The following is a 20308-nucleotide window of genomic DNA, read 5'->3' as shown; positions in this document are numbered from 1 at the left end:
TTCCTTACATATGACTAACCTAATAGCTTTACAATAGTGTAATTCCATTCATCCACTTCCTCCAACCTTTGTGTTTTTCATATATTTACTTCCACATATATTATAGAGCCCAGAAATTTACATTTTATATAATAATGCTATTATTCTTGTTCTAAACAGTTACCTTTTAAGGAAATTATGAGGCAATAAAAGTCTTTATATGTACCCATTACTTGCCATTCCTGGCACTACTTTTCTTTCCCCTCTCTGTGGATTTGGTTTCCATTTTGTATCATTTTCCATCAGCCTGAAAATGGCCTTTAGCAGTTTTTGGTTTTGTGGGGGCCTGCTGGATCCAACTTCTCTTGGCTTCAATTTATATGAAATAAAGTGTCTTAAAACCCCAAGTTTTTAAGGGGCATTTTCTCTGGATATAAAATTTTGAATTGGCAGGATTCCCTCACCACCCCTTCCCACCCCATCAGCACTTTAAAGACATTTTCCTTGTTGTCTGCATTCCACTATTTCTGGTAAGTCAGCACACATTCTTATCATCATTCTCTTGTGTATATCTTTTTTTCCCCCCTCTAACTGCTTTCAAGATTTTTTTGTTTTCAGTGGTCCGACAATGATACGCCTATGTGAGGCTTTCTTGGTATTTATCTTTCACTGAGTTCGGTGATTTTCTTGGATGAGTAAGTAAATGTTTTTTCATCAAATTTGGGAAAATATGGCATTATTTAAATATATATATATATATGCACACACATACACACATATTTCCTGCCCCATTCTTTGTTCTCTTTTTAGAACTCCCGTAACACATATATTAGACCAGTTGATATTTTCCACGTTCCTGAGGCTGTGTTTCTTTATCTTCCTTTTGCCATCTTCCATCTGCTGTGAAGCCCATCCAATGAATTTTTCACTTACATAATTTTCTAAAATTTCCATTTGGTTTCTTTTAATGGTTTTAATTTCTCTCCCATGATTTTCTGTCAATTCAATCAGACATTTTCTTTTAATTCTATAAACATATATTGTCTGTTAGCTGCTTTAAAGTATTTGCTAAATCCAACATTTAGGTCCTATCTATTTATTACTTTTTTTCAATGATAGTCCTGTAACTTTGCTTGTCTAGTAATTTTCTACTGTGTCCTGGACATTGTTAGTGATACCTTATAGAGACTCTGGATTCTGTTATCTTCTCTCTGAAGCATGTTGATTCTTGTTCTAGTAGGCAGTGCAGTTACTGGCTAGTCACCTTTAAATTGTGTACGTTTTGTCCTGTGCTTTGCTATGGAGAAGCTCAAGCTTCGTAGAAGCCCAAGATGTTTCCCAAGCACCTCTGACTTGGCAGAAATCAACCTCCAGAATACATCTCCCTTGCAGATCTTGTCATGACTTGGTTTCAGGCTTTTTTAGGATGGGTGCAGAGCAGTGGTCTTCAACTGGAGATGATTTTTCTCCCCTGGTGACATCTGGCAATATCTGAAGACATTTTGATTTGTCACAATTGGGGTGGGGAGCACTACAGGCATTTAGGAGGTAGAGGCCAAGGAAGCTGGTAAACATCCTACAACACACAGGATAGCTCCACACAACAAAGAATTATCTGGTTTACAATATCAATAGGGCCAAGATTGAAAAATGCTGGTAAGCCTTACTCCAGGCCATGGTCCTTACTCCTGACTAGGGGATTAACAAGGTGTTAACGAGGCCCTCCTCTACCTGAAAGGAACCTCCAGTGATTTTCAGCACTGCTTGATGTCCAATATCTCTAGCAAATTGCTCTCGATAGGCCTCGTGTAGTCTTGCCCTGCAGATGCTATTTCTTGATGGGAAAGTTTGTAACATCATGTTGCAAGGGAATGAGCAGAGCAATAAGAATTTTTACAATGTAATTACTTCTGCTTTTAGTTTTAATCATTTTTAGTTCATATCATTTTCGTAACGCAAACCTTCATTTTCTTTTGAGCACTGAACTTAATAAATGTAGGCTCTCTGAAAACCTGTCTTCATTATATTTTTATGACATGTATTTAGCAATGTTTACAAGTAATTTTGTTGAGTATCAGATTCTTAAATTCAAAAGGTAGTTTAATCTGAAGATACCAAAAGCCATACTTATACATGCTGGCCATACGCCTGAAATTTTACTTTGTTAAAAATTAATTTACATATATGGATATGAATATTGTTTTTGGCATGGAAACTTGACTCTTTCATTATGTTTCACTAAGCTATACTATTGGCTCTCCTACTAAGGGATTTCAATGACAGCACTTTGTAATTAAGGAATCAATGCATAAGTAATAAAGTAAAAGACTGAAGACAAAAACTTGTTAACTTTCCCAAAGGAGTTTTATGACAAGGTAATGTGAATGAAATAGATACACCACGCTACTTGAATCAAAGAGTATATCAAGGCCCACCGCAGGCATGTTTTGTCTCAAGTGCTACAGAGCTGCTCTACCCCACTGCCTTCTCACCAACGCCAATCTCTCCTCCCTCCTCACACAGTCAGGCCCCAACTTAGGTGCAATCAATAAAGGATACTGCTGTCATCCATCCACTGTCTAATCCATAAACTGAGTTCTTTCACTCCTTCTCTTCATTTTCATAATGTAATATATAATTAAAACTACTATCCTCACACTAGAAGTTACACTTCTCACTTTGTTTGGAATCTACTACCCTACCTAGTAAAACAACTGTTCTGGAGTATTATAAAATCAAGACATTCTGATATGGGTAAGCAGAGATCAAGTAAACGGGCCAATAGTTGGCATAAACAATATGATGGTTATATCTGAATACTGACTTATTTATTGCATTAATTTGACCCTCATGTCTTTACCATACTGTTTTTTTTTTTCTGAGCAGACTACGAAGTTAGATATTCAGGTGACTTTCCATAAGTATTCAGTATTGTTGCCCTTTGTTCTTGTTTGTAAATTCAAGGAAAACAATGCCAATTAGACTTGCATTTAATTTGCTTTGTTCAGTGCAAAATGAAAGTACTCAATTTCTACTTGATTAGAATGGCTAAGCTTACCAAGCTAGAAATGCAGAAGGTAATTTGAATATTCATAATCCATACTCAATAAAAGAGAATTAGCTATGTCAAAAATATACATAAATATGAGTAATACTTGAAACCCAGTAAACATGTAAGAAAACTACTTTGCAAAGATAAGTACTCAGTGTTCATCATTTTCATGCTCTCCCATGGTAGGTGGCTGGCTGCAACAGAGCTATATTAATGAGCAGCATCAATGTTATTCTTTTTTTTGAGAGATCAGTGTTATTCTTTAGGCCGTTATTCATTTTAAGTGTGCATATTTAAATGAAGCAAGAGTCAGCAATTTTGTTATAACGAAAATATGGCATCCTGTAGCTAAGTATCTTGAATACCTAACCTCTGCTTATTTTACCCTTTTAACTACCACATGATGCTTTGATTTTAAATGAAAAAAATACATCTGTTTTCCAAAAAAGATTACAAAATGAGTACTTTGTTTTAGGGTTCACATTTATTTTCCAATTACTTTTATTGATCTTACAGAATAGTGTCTTGGTCTCTCTATTGCATTCAACAACACCAAAAATCTACAACGCTGGTGTCAACAGCAATAATTACTAAAAATTGAGCAAGCAATTTACGACTATCCGCAATTATGGAAAATGGATTCAAAAGGCATCTGCTGCAATAACAATAGTATTTATGTGTGTTAAGACACAAAAAGCCAACATAACTTTAGTACCTCAGGCATTTTTCTAATTGTGATATTTATACAAATTTTGGAAATTGATGAGTACATTGACCAGTCACCAATAATCATGAAAAAGAAAATACATATAAGTGCCTATTTAGCTAATAGTGTGTTTAACTCTAGCTTGACATTGTGTGATACTGTAATCCCTTTCAAAGCATTGGAAGTCAGTCACATTTGCCTCAAGCTTTTTTTCAAACAGAATAATAATCTGATGAAGATGCCCTTATTTCAGAAACTGAGGTCATTACTATCTTTGCTTGAAACATTTTAGAAGAGTTGCCGAACAAAAAGAACACTCAATCTTACTCTACTGGATGAACAGCGACATCTAGTGGTCGTTGTATCTCTAAACAAACACCTTAAAAGCATAAACTCAAGTATCCATGAAATACATGAAATTGCCACTATCTTTAACGTATTTCCAAAGAAACTGTACAAGGAAATTATAAACACATTCTAGAAAGATTCCCTATGATTCAGGAATAATATAAATTGAAGGAAAAGTTAACCATGGACTTCTAATTTTTATTCTTAACAACCTTTTCATAGGTAAATATCCTTCAGAGGTTTTTATAAAAATCCAATTCTTATTTCTTCACGACTCAATTCTTGTTTCTAGCAGAGTGACATAAAGAACTCAAACACTATGAACTAATGAATAATAACTTCTATGGCTCTAATGAATACATGGATTGGTATATCCCAGCAACAGATTCAGACACTCCGTATGACAACACACTAATGTGCAAATTTTAAATGTTATAAAAGCTGCTACTCAATTATTGTTTGACTGAGTTTACTCTGGAGGTTTTATTAATTTTTTGTAAATCGGGAACATATAGTTCATCAAGGTTTTCTAATACAACTAGGTCATGAAATGGAATTACAGCATCAAAATAGAATGAAAAAATTTTGCCATCAAAAAGTCATTGTTTCCTAGGTATGACTTTCCTATTAATGATAAAGTTAGTACATTCTTTGGCTATTGTTGTTCACTGGGACCTCGGCACATCATCTCTATGCCTGCTACCCACCAGACACCAGAAATGGCTTCTAAGGCCTTCATGGCCAGCTCCAGGGAAACTGCCTTCCTGTCACCATGAAAGACTTTTTCTGAGCACAAACCATTTGTTGCAGTTCCAAGGTTATTCACGGGACACACCGAGACTGTCCCTTCCACATGAACTGAGGTATCCCCCCCAAATCCCTTAAACATACATGAGTGAATACAGGTATGCATCACTATCTACCCATTTAATTCATCTTTCCTAGATTAACTGCCAAGTGCTAAGACTAGACCTTTCTAACAAGTCTTTGTTGACGATCATAAACAGATGAAAGATCTGGACAACAATTTTTGTGTTTACAGACCAGCCTCCCCAAATGAAGAATGAACATATTTGGTGCTCCCAGATCATCAAAATACCCACTACCCAGCCAATACCCAGACATCCTAGTGATTAGCTGGGACGTTCACCTAAATGCCACTTATGTGTATGAAGAGGGCTACAGATGCCACCCTTTCTACCTCCCACTGACTGGACATGACCATCCAGAGGAATGGTATCTCACAGGCACCATCTAAAACAGTAAGGAACCATTACCACTTGGTAATTCAAATTGCGGACCATCTGAAATGGTAAGGAATCATCTTAATATCACTTAACACTTTTACAGAAATGTTAGGCAGATGTGTTCCAATGAGCATCAAATTTCTAGTATATAAGCACTTAATCTTACTAAAGCAATGTGTGTGATTCATAAGCATTTAAAATTAACACTAAGGTCAAATGAGAAGCTATACATACAAAGCCTGGGGTTCTCTCCAGCCCACTATCCCCAGTGATTCCCTAGTCCTCTCCTAAGAGTTCTCAATTACAGGAGTGTATGTGTGGGCAGTAGCCACAAGTAACTAAATGTGAGGTTTACCAATGAGACAGGCAGCCATGAATGTTGGAGGCGCCCGAAGCTTACTTTCTATTGCTCTACCCTATACAGACTTCATTCTCTCATTTTTCCTTCTCTTATCTCTTTGCCTTCCTATTTCTGCCTGGAGCTGGCAGTTGTAGAATAAAGCAATTTTGTGTCCTATTGCTACCTGAACCCCTGTGTTGTGTAACAAAGATGACTTCTGAATTTTAGGAAAAAATACTGCTAACTACTCAATAAGACAGACTCAGAGAGCCATGGGCAATCACAAGGTCTAGCTAAATGCTTGGATGAGCTGCCACGACAAGATCCCAACAAACCTAGAAATAATTTGGTCTGGGTCTAAATGCTAATATCATGCTGCCAAGCCTCTTTCTGAAAAGCATAAAAGCAAAATATCCCACTCCTGCAAGCAAACCAACCACAAGGGTCGTGCCAAGAACTTTTGGGGCCCTTTTCTTGGCCACCCGGAATGCTGTTGGCAGCACTGCAGAGATTAATATATTGTTGACATGTCCTAAAACCTTGTTAAATGTTTTTCTCTTCAAGACACGCTCGTAATAGGTTTCCAAGTTTGGTCGCTTTCCGTTTCCCCAGTTTCTCCTTGCAAACCCCAGGAACTTCAGTCGATGCAATGTGACAGCGAGTGAGACGTCTGCCAGGGTGAAGGATTCACCGCAGAGCCAAGGTTGCTGGCCCTCTTCTAATTAGAGAAAGGGACATAGAGAATTAGAGGCAAGTACTCTACAGACAGACTCCAGCTGGTATCAGTGGTCTCAGCCTTAAGGGTGACTGTGAGAATAGCAAAAGATGAAGGCCATTATATATTTATTTTCTTGACAGCCACACTCAGAGAACAATTTCATGCTTTAAAAAAAAAGTCCATGCAAATGTATCCTAGGCCAAAAGAGACTTGCTTGACGTCTGTCAGCCATCCAGGTCCCTATGTAAGATTGCAGCCACTTGAGCTTATCACTTTGTAAAGGACACTAAGGGGTTGGGAGCCTCCAAGCTAGTTAAAAGATACTTCCTTCTGGTTCATAAAAACAGTTCTGCTTTAGAAAAATCCATGAAGCTGAGTCTGAAACATCACTCAGTGGCTACTGCTCTTAGTCATTTAAAGCAGAAGAGCTTTTGTGACAGGTAACATAGTCTTCAACTCTAGTCGGAGTAGCATACATGGCCCATGTGTATACACCTATGGCTTAACCCTGAAGCCAGTTCACTGGCATGCTTACCAGGCAGTCTACAGATGCCCACGTGCTGGTCCTTATTACACTTTAGATTGGAGGCTGTCTCCCTGACTAAGGAAAAAACTAGAGGGAACATTCAAGCAATTATTCAAGTTATTCAACAAAACTAACTACTATAATCACAAATTTGTAAAACAGGTAAAGATCTCCCAAGCATAATTTAAATTATGCAGAAAAATCCTTCACGTAGATGCAGCTTGCGTTACAATTAGACACCTGGGTTTTTCTGGGTGCAATATCATTATTGCTATCATAATTAAAACTGCCCATGAATAACAACAATGAAAAGCAGATTACAGAACGTTTTTGGTGAGACCTAAGAATGTTCCCATGAATAATACTGATGTTGAAAAGAGAAAAACAATATAAATGAGAACCTACCTGGGGTTTCTTCATTTCTTCTTTGCAATTCAGTTTCAACCTGATCCAAGACTTTCTCCAACTCATCAAGAATTTTCTTCAAATACTTGACATTGTCATGATCAAGCAGCTTTGACTAATTAACCACCAAAAAAAGAAACCAAACAGATTATTTGCACCTTTAAAAAAAAATAAATCTAGGGAAAGCAGATACAAACTCTTACAGAGTTCAGCCTATTTTAGACAATGAGAAGAAATAGAAAAACTCAGCAAAAAAAAAGAGAGAGAGAGCTAAGTTGAAGGGAAATATCCCAGCTGTGAAAATGACCTAGGAGCAGACCCACCACTCACTGGCAGCTCCTATGAGGCCAGATGACCAGAGAAGGCAAAAAATGGGAGGGACACGAAGAGCCGTCTGCCAAGCCCAACTCAGGAAAAGAATTCCAGCAGCCATAATTGAAAGAGTAGCTGAAGGGTCAGGGATGAGAAAGAAGTCCGAGTGAAGGAGTTAAATGTGAGTGGAGAGTCAGTCAAGTGACTGTGAGTGCAGGTGTTTCTTCTGAGGAGCTCGTTTAGCTAAGATAGGATAAAGGAAGCTGGGAAGTTGGGGAGGGTTGGGAGTGCTGCTGTTTTCTACACTTTTAATGTGAGAGAAGCTTGCAATAGTTGCTGGGCCCAGGGAAAGAATCAACAGAAGGAGAAAGGCTGACCATAAAGCACACTCCTCAGGCGGCAAAGCAAGTCAGTGTGACACATGGAGGGATGTAGGTTTAGTGAGGACTTCCAGTGGTGGAATACCTGAAATGACAGATTCTAGAATATGTTATGAACTTCCTTTGCATTTCATAACTTTTTTGGCAACCAGCATGCTCAATATCTGCTTGTTAAGCACTTGTCATCAAGTTGCAATATCAAGTCTAATAAAAAATTCTTTCTAAAAGGAGAACATAAGCCAAAGGTAACATGTGTACTGGTGAATGGCAATATTTAAAAGAAGATATTCTAGAAAGAGTGGTACTTTATAAAAAGTAGAACATTTACTCCGTGCAGTGTATGTCAACTGAGGACAGCTGATTGGCTTACTTTAAGTCGTTTCTGTTTTGCAATGTATGCTTCTTGTAAATCTGGGTTTTCTTCAGCAAGTTTCTTCAGCTCAGACTCTGTGTTTCCAATTTGGCCTGATAATAAAAACATTTTGGAAAGAGAAGATTATTTTCTCCCTTCTACACCAGTAACAAGGAGAAGCAGAGAAACTCAATGACAAGAGCATGACCTCTGGGGTTCATGCCCTGCTTCTCTGCCTTGGGCTTACCCTGTCTATGCCTCAGCTTCCTCACCCTTCAAATGGAACCATAAGAGTATCTGCTGGCTGGGCGCGGTGGCTCACATCTGTAATCCCAGCACTTTGGGAGGCCGAGGTGGGAGGATCAGGAGGTCAAGGGATCGAGACCATCTTGGCCAACATGGTGAAACCCCGTCTCTACTAAAAATACAAAAATTGGCTGGGTGTGGTGGTGCGTGCCTGTCCTCCCAGCTACTCGGGAGGCTGAGGCAGGAGAATCACTTGAACTCAGGAAGCAGAGGTTGCAGTGAGCCGAGATGATGCCACTGCACTCCAGCATGGAAACAGAGCAAGACTCCATCCAAAAAAAAAAAGAAAAGAAAAAAAAAAAAGAGTATCTGCCACGCAGGGTGAAGACTAAATGAGAAGCTTCATGGGAAGCACTTAGAGCAAGGCCCAGCACTTTACCGTGCTCAGTGCAGGCTTGCTGCTCCGCCTTCCTCTACCTTTCAAGCTTTCTATAATGAACTCCTATATGAAGGGAGGAAAAAGCCTTATTTTTAAAAAATATTAACTATAGGTCATAGAATTATAGTCAAAACTCTTGTTTCAAATCCTATAAAGGGTATTTATGAAGAGGAGGAGGAATAAGAGGAAAGACAAGCAGGAAGAGAGGGCAGTGGAGAAGAAAAAGGAAGAGAAGGGAGAAAAAGGAAGAGATGAAAAGGGAGGGGAGAGAAGAGGAGAGGAAAAGGAGGGGTATCAAAAAGGAAAAAAAGGAATAATAAGAATAATAAAGGTGAGTATCATATAATGGGGAAAAAATGGTTTCTGGATTTAGAAGATCTGAGTTTAAGTGTTTCTGATCAACATTCCCAAAGTGTGACCACTGCCACCACCCTTTCCCTTCTTATCCCCAATTATCTCTGCTATAAAGCACACCTCCTGCTCCACAGATCATGCACTGACTATTCTCATGACAGGAGGAAGGCAGAAAGCTGGATGTCACAACTCAATCCCAATAAATCTCCTATGACTGAACATAGAGACAGAGTAATAATTAGACACCCTCTAGTCCAGTTTCTTCAAATAACGAAACAACAATTAAGGACCAGTAACATGAACTCAACTGCCCATAATCCTAGGCAGATCCCAGCTTTTCAGATTCCTAGTCCATCTGTTCATGAGAACATGTTATATTCTTTACTCTTCCATAATCCACTCTTCTGAGTTTTACCCAAGCTTGGCCCTCAAAGCCAAGAGCTGATAAATCAGGTCCTATAGACAATAAATGTCCAATTGAGCAAGTGAAGCACAGATTAATCCGACTGGTTCATGGATCGATCCATAACATGCACATCCATGAAGCAAACTCAACAACCCTATTCCCAATCTTCTTTTAGTGACCATGAGACATGCTAGGTCTCAAAATGAATTAAAAGAAAGTGTCAGACAGAATTCCAGGTCTTTAAAATGTTTACATACTACGAATCCTTGTAGTTGCATAAGCCGGGATCATGGAGTCCACAGTTAACTCAGGATGTAAAATGCAGCCATGTGTATAGGCATCCATTGGCAAGGAGTCAAGCAGCTCTCGGTAATGTTGTACCCGTGGGTAATACATGCTTTCTTTATCAGGCATTAACCTGGGTGTTCTTTCTAAAATACACACACACAAATATTGAAGAAAAAGTTACAAATGAGTTGTTACACTCAAAAGCAAAACAAAAACACTATCCACTCATCATTAACATTTTCAACATATCTGTATATTCAAAAAATACCGTCTCCTCACCTCAGACATTCAAAGTTTGAAATGGCCTGATGCACCAGCAAGATCCCAAACCATAATCACATTGGTATTCTCTCATTTCTTCACCTTGCAAACTGCACTCAGCCCTCAAGGCCCGGTTATTTATGCCATTTATTCCATGAAGCATTCCCTAACCTCCTACAACTGCCAACATCTGACTGGCTCACATGTGCCTTCTTCTATACACCCATAACACATTACACACACTCTGTTACAGCCCTTATCACACTGTAATTCATTGCATCTTTTTTCCCCATGACTGTCTTCAGGGAAAGGAACCTGCAATCCAGAGTCTAGCACAGTTCTCCACACACTTTAGGCCCTCAATAAAGTGTGGTTAATTGAATGAGGACTCATTATGGAAAGATAATCAGGGGCTACTCTTTTCTAGGTGCCAACCAACATCAAGAGTGACCCTACTGACACATGTGAATGTGAATGACAATCTATATGGAACAGGAAAGGCCTTTGCTCAAATATCGCAGGTGCACTTTCCCCAGGAATTTCTAACAATTATCTCTGGAAAGTGGGTTCTACATACATCCTTATTTGCTAGTTAAAATCCAAACTGTAGAGTCCTTGAGGGCAGGGACCATGTACTGCTCTCTGTTAAATCCCCAGTGCCTAGTATAATGTTTGACATGTAGTAGGTGTTTAATAAATTATAATGAATACATTCCAAAATTTCCAATTATTATATAGATTACTTGAGCTGGAGAAGTGCTGCAGTAGTTAACATGTACACTCAGATACAAGGGCTGAAAATTTCTCCCAAGATCCCACAGCTAATTAGAGGCAGAGCTAGAATTAAAGTCATCTGATTCCTAATGTAATGTTCTCTTTGATTATACCATCATAACATTTTCAAAGGATTTTCATTTCATAGACTATCGAAAAAGAATAAAAGTGAAGGATGCAACCCAAAGGTCAGGGCTATGTGCCTTCAGAATCTCTTCCTATCTCTGGCTGTCAAACTGTCCCTAAAAAATGTCAAGTCTAACAACTATCACAATTTCAAAATATTAAGATATCTGCAATAACTTAACCATGAACACATTTGTCAGTTCTATTGGTTATCAAAGCCAGAAGCACTCCTGATATTGCCATGGATTGTGCCTACATTGCTAATGAAAGGAAATAATTCCTTTAAATAGAGATACAATTATTCCCTATCCAAGATCTCAAATCTCCAAGATCTCAAATCTCATGAATTCTATTCATAAACCCCTAAGGGCAACAGTTCTCACACTATGGTCTGAGGATCCCTGGGTTTTCCTAAAACATGTTTGGGGGATCTACAAAGATATTTTTATAGAAATACTAAGACATTAATTACTTTTTCACTCTTATTCTCTCTCAAGTGTACCGTAGAAGTTTCCAGAGGCCACAGGAAACATGACTCTATCACTCTGACAGCTAGTGGGATTGTGCTTAACTAGGCTAATATTTTAAGTTTTCTCAGTTTTGCTTTCTAAATGGTAAATATTGATAGCTATGATCCACATAAACAAATGCTCTCTGGTATCCTCAAAGACAAAGGGGTGTAGAGACCAAAAAGTTTAAGAACTAATGTTTTAAGGGTCCAAGAACCTCAGGCTAATAACCATAAATGGTACCATTTTCAAATGCTTCCCAAAAGGTCAAAGTAATGGCTAGTGGCTCTGGCTGCTTTCTGGTGCTGGGCCCTGGGGCTTCTCTCCAGAACAGCATACCATTTCCTTCCTAGGAAAGTGAATGAGAGCAGGAAAAACAATGTCTAATTGCTTTCTGGGGAAGATCCATCAGGCCAAGACCAAATTCTTCAAGGACGACAAATGTTTAAATCCATGAAAATAATTTTCTTCTACTCATTGTGCCGTTACTATCTAACCATTTCCTGAAGCACTCTGTCAGAGCATGAGATACCCACTGAACCCAAGTTATCTCCTCATCTCTCTTTCTTTATGCGCATCAAGCATGCCCTCTCCAGTATCACAGGGGCACTGCGCTGCCATCCTCCTCACACCGAAGCACAACAGTATCTGCTGCTTCTGATAAAAGAGTTTTTCAAAGGACAACTGGGAATTTCCTTTGAATTATAGAGGAGATCTTCCCTCTCAATCCCATCCTATTTTATTTTCCAGTTCTTCCATAGAGCACCTTTATCAAAATACCTAAAGCAAGAATTTTCTTCTCAGTAATGTACCTCAATCAGGAGTGGGAAAGCAACATAAGGCATACCAGGGCAGGACAGAGAATTAGGGAGTTTTAAGAAGCAGGCAATGAGAGGAGGTCCCAGCATTGGGGAGTGGGATTGCAGTAGTGGAAATGAGGCTTGGTATTAAGCTGGAAGAACAAATAAGTTGGCACAAGATCCGACTTGCTGGAAGAACTGAGTAGGGGACAAGTTTTATATTACACATAAATTTAGGCAGCAAATTATAAACCAGCAGATAGACATAAAGCAGAAAGATATGATAAACAGCAGAGGAAACCAAAAGAAGCAAAAAATAAAATCAGAAAGAAACAATAAAAGCATTCTGCAACCATGTAATGGAGACAAATGGGCCTCTACATTCTCGAGTCCCTGTAATGCTGAGTAAAATAACAATGGCTCTGAGCCATTTTTTAAAATTACATTTGGTGTTCCCAAGAGTAAAAAATAAAAAGAAATTAGGGGCTTAAAGGCATAAGTTTTCATTATTTTACAAAATTCACTACTCTGGTTACCCATCTTTCCTAGTAAAGGCAGATAAAGGAGGCATTATTATGCCTTGTTTTCAAGAAAGACTCCCCTAGGTCTACTTGTACAACTTTCAAGTCTCCTTTACTAGCTCAATGGAAACAGATTAGATTTCATTCCTCACTCTAGCCCTTTGCTGTTTATTTTACTTAGACTGTATAGTGATTGCATCAGTATATAATATGCATAACACAGCTGAACAATATTGTACCCTTCAACTAGTCACACGCTAGGCTATTAAAAAATATATAACAATGGGCTGGGCACGGTGGCTCATGCTTGTAATCCCAGCACTTTGGGAGGCCAAGGCAGGCAGATCACAAGGTCAGGAGATCGGAGAGACCATCCTGGCCAACATGGTGAAACCCCATCTCTACTAAAATACAAAAAATTAGCTGGGTGTGGTGGTGTGCACCTATAGTCCCAGCTACTCGGGAGGCTGAGGCAGGGGAATCACTTGAACCCAGGAGGTGGAGGTTGCAGGGAGCCGAGATCGCACCACTGCACTCCAGCCTGGTGACAGAGCAAGACTCCGTCTCAAAAAAAAAAAAAAAAATATATATATATATATATACACACACACACACACACACAAAATAATGTTAAACAATTAAGTTATGACCTGAGGCAAAAGATATGGTTGCAAATTGATTGATTACAATCCAATGCTGCAATAACTCTTGAACTAGAAAGAGCAAATCTAAATACAGATAAGAAAAAAAACAAAAAGACCTGGTGTCAAATTATATCAGTTCACTGTATGCATCCAGGATTTTGAGACAAATTTATAGCATTATCGTCAATAAATTTTATGTACTATATATTAAATGTTTAACTACTTTTAACTGGTATTATAGTTAAGACTTTTAACAGAAACATTTTTAATGATGGAAGCAAAAACTCCTTTATCAGACAGTTTGTTCCAATTGTTAGATATACATTATATAGAAAGAGGGCCTCTGAGTTTTAATACCCCCAACGTGTCTGCTAAAATTGGACAAATCACAAAGATAAAAAAAGTTACTTTTTAAAGCAACTTTTACTGGCACAATAATTAAAGACTGATATTCTTTTCCATGCCATATGGTATATTTTCTCCACACTTTGTGCTAATCTGCAATTTCAGTATAAGTGCTAAAAGGCCTATATTCAACTATATACAAGAGTCTTTTCTTGATGAACATAAATATAAATATTAATTGGTAATTCCTTAACTATTTTAATATAACAGTGACATCAGAATTAACGTTCTTTTTTAAATGTTACATTTGATGAAATTCAAATGTAACATTTAAATGTATTTTATAAATAATATTTTATCTATAAATTTAGATATCCTAATAAGATTTATGTGATTTTAATATCATACTAGAATAGTTTATTTCCAAACTAAATTCTATTTCCTAAGAATACATTATCTATCTAGACATAAGACATGAATGTGATGTTCACAGAACTGTTACATTAAATCACAAAAATTCATTATTCTTGATTTCAGGTTACCAGAGTTATTTGGTAGTAATACATATGTTCTAGTATTTTATAGTTATTTCATATAATTTTGATTAGTAGCCAAGTTAAATTTTATTTAAAGAGGTTATGAGTACAATGGCTAGATTGAAAAATCCATATTTGTGTGTACATTCACCTTGTCACATCTATTCTTCCTCAGTTTACCTAGTTTGCTTACTCTCACACCTTATCTAGCTTAATCAATTGCTTGCTGTAAAATAACTATTCCTCACCACATGCCCAGAGTTAAAGAGGTATCATGTACCTGAAAGAGTCTATAAAACTGTACAGTAATAGCAAGTGTATATGTTAAGGACAGATTTGGAATTATCAGCAAACTTATAGAAAGCAATTATCTTTGAAGACTAGCAAGCTTCTAATGATTTTGGATCTTCAAAGTATCTCTGAAGTATCCCAGGACCCTATACCCAATTAATACCCAATAAATGGTTACTTAAAGAATAAATGAAGAGATAGCTCTTGGCCAGCTCTTAGTTTGGCAGTCAGGAGCATCATTCATGTCTATACCATTCTTCCATATGACTGCTGTCCAAAAAAAAAAAAAAAAAAATCAAATATAGCCATTATCCAACAGATATTCACTATTTCAGGCTATGACTTGAAAAGGGTGACCTCAGCTATCAAACTATCAATTATTTAATGAACTATCCCAAAAATACAAGGATAGAAATATGTAAATGTAAACAAAAAAGTTGAAAAATGTTTCCAGATCAGCAAGTCATCATTTCTGGCATAATCCCCACTGGATCGATAACAAGGGACAGCAAATAACAGTGAAGGACATACTAGTTCACTACATTCTGTTCTTTAGAGGAATGGCTACACTTACAGTCTCCTGTCACGACCATGGGCGACCGCACACCTCATGAAATCCATCCACTTATTCTATCCCATCAACATTCCTCAAAGTTACATCCATAATTGGACAAAATGTCAACTATTCCAAACAGCTCAGAATGCAGAGGGTTACAACTCACCCTGTTCTCAAAAAAATCTACAATTTTCAAAGAACCTGAAATCACACTAGCCATTTGTTTTAACATTGGTAACTTACTATCTATTAACCAGGTTCCCCATTCTTTTGGAATGCAGCTGGTTTTTTAAAACAAAAGTCTCATACCTATTTTCCTCATAGCCATTTTATATTTAGCCTTGTTAAACTTTATCTTACTTTTCCATTTTGTTGTATTTCCATAAGAAATATTTTATAAGCTAGTCATCATTTTGACTATTTACCTTTTCTGTCATTCACAAATGTAATCGTATTTCTTCCATGTCTTTATTCAAATCATTGATTTGTTAGGCTCAATTCAAAACAGAAGCCTACAAGAACATTACAAGGGATCCCTGTACAGGCTAACATCTGTTTCAATAATTCATTCATTTTAATCATTCAAAATATTTATTAAGCACCTATTAAGAAACATTCACTGTATAAGGCATTGGGGATAGTTTTTAATAAGATACACTATTCCCAACCTCATGGTACTTACAGTGGTGTACAATCAAACATTTAAAATAAAGTATAAAAACAATTATAAGTAAAATGAGAGTCTATAGTTCAAGAGGTAATCTGGTATGAGAAATCTATAAATTAATATTCTTTAATATGGTAGTTTATTCATCTGCAAATGTGCGTTACAATCCTCTAGCTATATTTGCTCCTTTATTCCACAAGGCTATATGTAACGTAATCGCAAATGTTCTACTTAAATCAAGATATACTATATCTAGAACCGTGCCCGGCACATAATAGACAGTTTTTTAAAAGTGTTAGGGACATTCTCCAGCAGTGTAAAACTTAAACTGGTTCCTTTCACTGAGATACACAAAAATTTTAAACATATTTAAATAACTTTTCACAATCTATTCTGGATTTCCGCCAGATTTAAAGACAGTAATTTACACCAGTGCTTACTTAACTAAACACTAATTTATAGCAGTATTCTCAAACTTTAATGTACATACGAATCACACGGGGCTCTTGTTAAAACAAAGATTCTAATTTGATAGATCTGCAGAGAGCTCTAAGGTTCTGCAGTTCTAACAAGCTCCCAGGTGACGCCAATGCTGCTGGTGAATGGATCATACGGTAAGTAGCAAGGGTTGGTAGAATTCACTTTTCCCTGTCTTTGACAATAGGATGTTTGTCTATCTTGTCTGATTTTCATTCTCCATGAGTTCTTAAAGTATCTTAATTATAATTGTGATAACGCTGTTTTTAAAATTTCAATACTCTGAGATAAACTTCTTCTTGACCTTGATTTATATAACTTAGCCTTGATTTATATAAACTGTTGTTCTCTTGCTGTCTTCCTATCTACCATAAGTTTTGGGTCCCTTAATCGTTTTTTCGTCCTTCCCAATTGATTGAAAGATATTCAACAAGTTAGTGGCAGCATCAGACTAAAAGCTAGGACTTTTGATTGCTGAGTTACAATAATAGTACAACCAGAATTAAAGTCTGCAGTTTCCATATTTCCATCTTGTCAGCCTACAGTGCCTTCTCTTCTAATTCTTAAGTAATCAAAATAGCTTAGCATTTCCTTTGTTTGGTTATTTAAATACAACTTAGCAGGACACAGAACGTATTTCTGTTTTGTTACTGTTGTGTACTAAAAGCAAAAGAGAAAGACTAAGGAAAATTGTAAGAAAACCTAATAATTGGTAACATTACTATGTTGTAAATATAATTTATATCACTGAATTTCTTAGAGGAAAAACAGTGTAAGGAGGGGATGGAGGAGGGGAATGACGATAGTAGAAGCAGTTCAAGCAATGCTACCAAAAAACTTAAATGGGATTTTCCATTTAGAATACCTTTTTAAAGCTTTTGATCATTTAAAATAGATTTATTAACACAATTATTTTGTTTTGTTCCATTATAATTACATCCCCCAAGAAATACAAATTAACAGACTTTTCCATTTCCAAAAAGCTCAAGATTGAGAAAAATTGTCTTAAATGAACTAGTTGTCATTTTCAGTACAGTCCCTAGCATATAAATTTACAAGGAATAGCAAATAAAGATGAAAAGAAAGTACATCATTAAATGCTTTGGTTTAGGCCAAAGCTACCTTTAATTAAAACTGCCAATCACAATCCTAGGGGACTAGCACTTAGATTGAGAACAGGGGTAGCCCATTGCTAATCTAATTCCCTGGGCTTCCCCTGCCCCACTGCCCACTATCTAGGCCTAACACTCATTTTCCTTCTAAGTACCTGAGACTTTTTTTTTGTCCTAGTAATTTCCTTTGTCAGCTTCCTGTAGTTTGGGGCTAGGTTCTGCTTTCACCCTACCCTATTAATATCAATATAACTGGTGGCAGATGAAAAGTAACAATCTCATACAGCTTTTTTAGAAGAGCATTCAGCTGGAAGCTCTGAGCCCCATGTTCTGCTCTCAGCAATGTCTATTGTGATCAGCTGTGTAGTCCTGGGTAAATCTTTGAAGCTACAGTTCACTTCGAAGGATTATTATTAGGAACAAGCAAGACAATGTGTAAGTGGCAAGGACTACAGGAGACAGTCAGTGCAGTATGAAGGCTTTGGAGACCAAAGACTCTGCCATACAATAGCTATATTACTTTGGGCAACCTGTTGCTTTCTTCTCATTTACATAATGGGAATAACTCGTCTACCATGCCTGTCTCAGATAGATTCTTTTGAAGACATTATTGAAGAAATTATAAAATGTCTGACACATAACTAGCTGTCAACAAATGATTTACCTAAATGCACTATACAAATTTAAGCCCTATAATTCCTTAGTAAAGATATAAAATTCAAACAATCCAGAAGTGACTGGGGCAAAGAACTCAGGTATACTAACATTCTGTTCTCCTTTAAGATTTATTGCTCTTTTTTCCCTCTTGTTTTTAAGGTGAAACCATTTGGTAAATTAGATGAAATCGTCACGGTGCACATTTAGAATATTATGAATTTAAGACTAAGAAATCACCAACACAAACCACACATTTGCAGTTTTTTGCAAGTGAATTTTTTTAAGGTTCAACATTAACATTTGTACTTTGCATGAAATTCTTTTAAGTAGCGTTACACTAGCCTATACAAAATTTGTTATTGACCTATTTGATATTTGTGTGCTTATGGAAATGGAAAAGGTTTTTAATCCCAAACCACCATCGTGACACAAGAGAAAGAGAGAGAGGAGAGAGAGAAAAAGAGAAAGGGAACACATAGTTGTGTTGAAAGTAAATCCAAGAAATCACAAGTAGCCTTAACATTACCATCCAGGAAAGTCTGTTCAAGATAATCAATGATCTGAGTGGCCTCACAAATTATGTTTTCCCCGTGGATAAGGACAGGCACTTCTCCAGTTGAGTTCAAACGCATAAACCAAGGCTCATTGTGCTCACTCAAGGGCAGACTTACATCATGTTCCTCGCACTTCAATGCCTTTTCAGCAATTACCAAGCGCACCTGGAAGAGTTCACACTGGTTACTACAACACATGTAAGCTTTCCATTAAATGACTTCCCTGGACACCGCTAAGCAGCCTTTCTGGGCTTCCCTGTGTTACTGACATTTTCAACAGTCTTTTTAACAATTCCTATTCCTGGAATTAACAAGTAAGTACAGAACAATATTCAACAAATTAAGAGAAGAACACAAAATAAGTAATGAAATGATTCTGACTGTATTCATTAAACAGTCACCCTCCTCATCACTACCACTTTCTCGGTGTCCTAAACCTGATTATGGGTCCTCCCCAGACAAGAACCTGACATGTAGGTACATCAGCTCTTGCTGAAAACAGTGAATGCGAGAGAGCAAAAGAAGAGATCGCAGATTATGAGGGTGCACGAAGGCACCTCCCTCTGCCTCTCTCCGAAGCCCAGCAGGCAAGGCCTCCAGGCCAAATACTGAAAATGATGCTTTTTTGTCGCATTTCGCGAGAGGCAGAGCCTGGGTCATAGCCACATAGGATCATCTCCGATCGATTCTCCCCGCTCCCCACCCGGGGGCGTCCCAGCCTGGAGGGAGGGCCTGCCCAGGGTCAGGACACTGGAGGCGGATTTCTACGTAGACCGGCTTCCCTGGGCGGGACCCAGCAGGAGCTGTCCCAGTGCTGAAGCCCGATCCGCGCCACCTCAGCCGCCAAGCCCTGTACCTTTTGAGAGCTGAAGGAATGCGTCCAGTGGTACAGAATGAGCTTAACCTCCGCGTCGGCCTTGCCTTCCGCCCTCAAGGGCGGGCTCCCTCTCTGCTCTTCCTGTCTCCCAGCCATCTTGGGGTGCGCGAGCACGGGTGGGCCCGGCCTGTCCGCCCTGGGCTTCTCCCTCCCACACTGCCCCACAAGGCGTTTCCGGGTTTTAAGCAGTGCCTGCCGGAAGGAGGGCGCGCGGCCCGCTGGGAAATGTAGTTTCGCCGTCGGCAGAGCAAAACACTGGGTCTGCGACAGGACAGCCCCTGGCAAGCCTGGGAGTGCACCTGGGAGGTGCAATTGAACGGTTGTTTTTTGGGGGGTTTTTTTTTTAGAAGAAAAAATCAAAAATATGAGACCCTGGTTATGAAGGGCAGTAAGGAAGAATGATGATAGCAAATTACTCTTCGGTTTGGTGGTTGCTCAGGTATAAAAGCAATTTTCCAAGATACTGAGGGTTGCTCTTGGAGCCTGTTCCTTTCTTGGAAGTT

At 38.1% G+C, this 20308-nt stretch overlaps 1 protein-coding gene across 8 annotated transcripts in view; it reads right to left on the bottom strand.

The window, feature by feature from the left end:
• The window catches only part of GDAP1 (ganglioside induced differentiation associated protein 1), a 454780-nt gene that overhangs the window by 405215 nt on the left and 29257 nt on the right, over positions 1 to 20308 (bottom strand). For 5 of the 8 annotated variants that reach the window (XR_008527651.2, XM_054560887.2, XM_054560889.2 and 2 more), the window contains exons 1-5: positions 19785 to 19919; positions 18901 to 19093; positions 10068 to 10241; positions 8384 to 8478; positions 7322 to 7436 (exon numbers count right to left, since the gene is read on the bottom strand). Coding sequence is in view for 7 of the 8 variants with exons in the window: in XM_054560887.2 (XP_054416862.1) it covers positions 7322 to 7436; positions 8384 to 8478; positions 10068 to 10241; positions 18901 to 19093; positions 19785 to 19901 (694 nt within the window). In the remaining variant the exon portion in view is untranslated. 8 annotated transcript variants of the gene reach the window in all.

The sequence above is a fragment of the Pongo abelii genome, chromosome 7, assembly GCF_028885655.2.
Source record: "Pongo abelii isolate AG06213 chromosome 7, NHGRI_mPonAbe1-v2.0_pri, whole genome shotgun sequence".
NCBI classification, from domain to species: Eukaryota; Metazoa; Chordata; class Mammalia; order Primates; family Hominidae; genus Pongo; species Pongo abelii.
This window is presented reverse-complemented; position numbering and strand designations above follow the sequence as displayed.